Genomic DNA, 4,926 nt, shown 5'->3' with positions numbered 1-4,926 from the left:
CCCCTTGATTGTGATTCTGTTTTGTGATTTTGATTGATCTTCCTCCTTGTGTAGAGGAAGTAATAGAGAATTACTTCCTCTATAAGCTCAATTGTCTTTTTCTTTAGGAAACTTTTTTCGCTTTATTGGATAAATCTTCATCCTCCCATATGTGCTGAAATACAGTCTCTTGCTTCTTCAGATCTTTTTCTGAAGCCCTTGTTTTAAATCAGAACATAAACATAAGTTCAGAGACTTCATTCAATTTCATCACTGTTTCTTAAAGAGCCATCAGTCTAAGGTTTTATTTCTTTTTCCCCTTTTCATATTCTCATTTTACTAAGCTTTGCCTTAAGAAGAATACCTGTTAAAGATTGCCCTTGAACTCCGTCTGCTAGATCCAAGTGAGAAATACTTTTTAGATTTCTCTGTTCATTCAGTGACCATACTTTCTGAAAATTGGATGCTTTATATTTACAACCTTTGTTTCTTAGCAAGAAATAGCCACTGACTCATTCATGGTGAGCAATCGACATTTTTCAGGGTACAGTCTTTGTAATCAGCCATTGTTAAGGAGATGAGCTTCCTTCCCCCATACCTGAACACATCACACAACTTCATTTCCCTTTCTTTCCTGACTCTTCATCCTGTAACATCATGAGCAAACTCCTATTTGATTGCTCAGTAACCTTTGGACATTGACCGGACAAATCTCAATTTCCTTTAGCTCTTCAAAATAGGCCAGGTCAAGAAAAAGACATTCTGGAGATTTCAGGAAAGTTCTTTATTGTCATGAGACGTATTAACAGATTCTGTCCAAAACTTCACTGTCCCTTTTTAAGACAAGGATAAGGCAGGACTCTTCTGAGTCTCCCTCACACATACTCTACTTTCCTACAACTGAATGATTGTTATACCTGTCCATCTCCTTCTGAAAGCCAGAGGTAAATTCCTCTGGCCTTTTTCATTGATTTTTGGGAAGAATTCTGCAGAATTGATGACTGCTTTATTACCTATTTTGGAACATTATTAGGAGTTCCAGATCCTCTTCTATTTATTTATTTTTACTAAATTGACTGATGATAAACATTTAAACTTCCTGCTGTTGTTACACTCTGTTATTCCAGGAGATATGGAAGTCCTATATATTTAGCTCCCATCCCAATCTGTTGCTTTGAAAATATTGTAGAAGTGGAGACTATAGAGGCTATAGTAATATAATAATATCTAAAACAGATTCTACTTCTTTGTGCATTCTAGTTAGGAATTCTTAAAATGTCTGCTTAATAGTAAAGGTAAAACCATTTTGCCATAAAGGTAAAAACATCTGAGATTGGCTTATCCCTCTGCCATCTCATCCTACTATCTCTTTTTTGCTGTTCCAAAACACTGGACTTTCTTTCTTTCTTTCTTTCTTTCTTTCTTTCTTTCTTTCTTTCTTTCTTTCTTTCTTTCTTTCTTTCTTTCTTTCTTTCTTTCTTTCTTTCCTTCCTTCCTTCCTTCCTTCCTTCCTTCCTTTCGTTCTTTCTTCCTTCCTTCCTTCCTTCCTTCCTTCCTTCCTTCCTTCCTTCCTTCCTTNTCTACTTTCTTTCTTTCTTTCTTTCTTTCTTTCTTTCTTTCTTTCTTTCTTTCTTTCTTTCTTTCTTTCTTTCTTTCTTTCTTTCTTTCTTTCTTTCCTTCCTTCCTTCCTTCCTTCCTTCCTTCCTTTCGTTCTTTCTTCCTTCCTTCCTTCCTTCCTTCCTTCCTTCCTTCCTTCCTTCCTTCCTTCCTTCCTTCCAATCATCTCTGGCTAGCTTTCAATCGATATACATAATGTATATGTAATATTCATCTGTCAGGATAAACTCCAGGCACTTTGGTAACAAAACGTTAAGCAATTAATATTAATATTAATTAATATTAATATTTAAGTCACTACAAAATCCATTGCTATCCATTCTTATGCAACCAGCTATTGTGGTTATACTTCTGTAAATAAACAGAAGGATAATGTAAAGACTATTTAGTTACTGTAGTTGATATGTTAATAGAGGACGGATTGCAAAATGTGAATTATTATATTTCAGGCCTAAAGACCTAGACGAGCGCTTAGGGTATGGTTTGTGCGCAAAAGAACAAGATTTCCTAAGAAAGAGAAAGAAATATGTGGCAGCTGCCCTCAAGAAGACTCTTCAGCCACAAAAAGAACTGAAGGATGATGAGGTAGGTCAAGCCGGGACATACCCACTTTGTTTTATTGCCCCAAAAACTTTAGAGCAAATTGCTAATTCCATTTATGAATGAGTGTAATATATTCTGGGGCAAATTGCCATTAACAGCAAAAACCACCCTTCTGTAGGCTCAACAATGCCAACATTAATGGGTGCGTAGAGAGAAGTAAATAAAGGAGAGGTGCCAGTAAGAAGGAAGAATTTATACTTTCAACTGGAAGAAAATAAGCTGATCACCCTGGCTGCTAAAAGCATAATTTGAATATCAACTTATTTTTACAGCTGGGTACAAATGGTGTCAAGATTAGGTGAATTGGGTAGACAATTTCTCGGAATGTCTACAGAGAAAGGAGAACCTCTGCAACAGTTTCTCCAGGGCAGGACACCTTGTTTTGTTAGGCAAGCAATCCCCTTCCCTTTTCAGTGACCATTTGAAGATACAAAGTCACTGAAAAGTAACTTCACCATTGGGCTTCACATGACTATTGCAAAGTCCCCGTGGTCACATGATTGCGATTTGGTTGCTTTACAACTGGTGGACATTTATGCCCATTGCTGTGTCCCATGGCCACATGTTCATCATTTGCTTTACATCTGACTTCTGAGAAACAAAGTCAATGGAGAATCTAGCAGTAAAAATCACAAGTCATGGGTCATGTGATGTCACGCTTACCAACTGTGTTGTTAACTGTAGTACTATCACTGAAAAAGCTTCATAACACAAATTCTTTCTGGATGTCTCGCCTTTGGTCCTAATTGAAATGTGGGAAGCTAAGGAAGCTGCCAAGCAGTGTAGAGACTGCTGGAGAGATGATTGTTCAATGAAGAATACGACATTCACATACACCCTATGCAACCTCATAATTAAGTAGGTAGGAGGAACACCACGCTCCATTCACAAGCATTCTCCAACGTACAAGCATTTATTTTCCTTTCAAATAAATCTTAAAGTAACATTTCTTTTATCAACTTGAATGAGAACTGATAGAAAAAAATACAAGACCATTTGCCTGTATAATTTCTGTCAATGCCTACAATTAGAACTTGCCTATGGTACATCTGCTCAACCTTCTCAATTTTAAGATTTTTTTTCCCTCTTGGAGCAATGACTAGCAGCTTACTATTTATCTCACTCTGACCTTTTGTGCTAAATAGGTACCAGTAATCGCAATAATGACAACTGGTGGTGGAACCAGATCCTTTACAGCAATGTATGGAAGCCTTCTGGGTTTGCAGAAATTGAATCTATTAGATTGTATTACATACCTTACGGGTTTATCTGGCACAACATGGTAAGGAGGATTTTCTTTTCATTTACTATCTTTCATGACCTGCCCATTATATAGTGTATGTGGCATTCCAATATTGCAGGAAACAATAAGCAAGACAAGGATTATTAAAAACTTTGCATATCACAACCTCCTAAATAACAAATGCATTTATATAACCTCCACCTTTCCCTTGAATAAAACTAATGATTTAACTGGGATGGGTTTGGGCAAGAAACATATATACCATTTTTACTTTAAAATTATTTTAAAAGAAATGTAATTAAGTTTTAACCTACGGTATTTTTCAAATGAACAATGATAGACATTTACAACTTCATAAAGAACATTCCATTGGAATTAAACTTTTTTTTTTTTTACTAATTAGAGTTACAGTTAACAACAGTTTGTGGTTGAGATGAATGTGCTACACGATGCTCAGTGTAAAACTGGAGAATATTCTTAGGGGCAAAATATTCAGTAGAGAACCAACCACCTATTTCTCACTGCATCCTCTCTTAATGATGGTTTTCACGTCCTTGTTTTTTTCCCCATTCAAGTTAATGGCCCAATAATTACCATTATCAACTTAAATAAAAAGTACTATGACATTCATGGGACAATGTTATGTGGCATTTCAGATACTATATTTTGAATTCTGCCCCCTCCATGTGGGAAAACCTGGATCACTGTCCCCATTTCTCAGAAAGCCCTCTTGAGGAAAAAAAGCAGGGGGATATTATTGTATATTATTATTAATATTATTGTAGTCCAAATTATATTTAAACCTAGCAATAGTGTCACTGTCTCTGAAAGTAAGGTTACTATGCTGTTAGTTCTGTGCTACTCTTACATTTTATTATTATTATTTTCAATCAAAACTTAGGACCATGTGTAAATTATATGAAGATCCTGACTGGTCACAGAAATACCTGGAAGATGCTATTAACAAAGCCAGAAGACAAGTGACCAAATCTAAATTTAACTGTTTTTCCATTGATAAACTGAAGTATTATTATGATGAGCTAAGTCAAAGAATCAAAGAAGGACATAGCACTTCCTTTATAGACCTCTGGGGCCTTGTCATTGAATCCATGTTCCATGATGAGGTAATAAGCCTTCATATTAATTAATTGGGAGATTCTATGCAATGGATGTATGCTTTGAAAAAGAAATAGTCTAATAGGAAAGTCCTTCTTCATATATTGTGCAGTTGTTTATGGAAGTGAGGTAAGCCATGTAACAAGCTGGGAGGGTTTTCAAAGTGGACGATAACAAATATATGAAAAATTCACCTCTCAGTGATTATTAGCCACATATACTTATGTTCAGGATTAAAAGTTGCATGTGTGGGTAGTGAGAGAAGGCAGTTGACCTACACATTCTGCTTTTGGACAACCTGGAAATATTTGCTGTTTGTGAGAACTGGGATGTTTTGTTAGATGATCTTTATATTTGGCATAGCAAGG

General features: G+C 35.9%; 1 protein-coding gene across 1 annotated transcript in view; it reads left to right on the top strand.

Annotated features, from left to right (window-relative positions):
* Positions 1-2,045: 2,045 nt before the first annotated feature.
* Positions 2,046-4,926, top strand: part of LOC107287429 (cytosolic phospholipase A2 epsilon-like) — a gene marked incomplete at its 5' end in the record, with an annotated part of 13,502 nt that continues 10,621 nt past the window's right edge. The window contains 3 exons of the mRNA XM_029284136.1: positions 2,046-2,181; positions 3,345-3,481; positions 4,344-4,566. Coding sequence (XP_029139969.1) covers positions 2,046-2,181; positions 3,345-3,481; positions 4,344-4,566 — 496 coding nt within the window. The remainder of the gene's footprint in view (positions 2,182-3,344; positions 3,482-4,343; positions 4,567-4,926) is intronic.

Source organism: Protobothrops mucrosquamatus, unplaced genomic scaffold, assembly GCF_001527695.2.
Source record: "Protobothrops mucrosquamatus isolate PMUCROS unplaced genomic scaffold, P.Mucros_1.0 scaffold387, whole genome shotgun sequence".
NCBI lineage: Eukaryota > Metazoa > Chordata > Lepidosauria > Squamata > Viperidae > Protobothrops > Protobothrops mucrosquamatus.
Note: the sequence above shows the minus strand (reverse complement) of the source record. Positions and strands in the feature narration are given on the sequence as shown.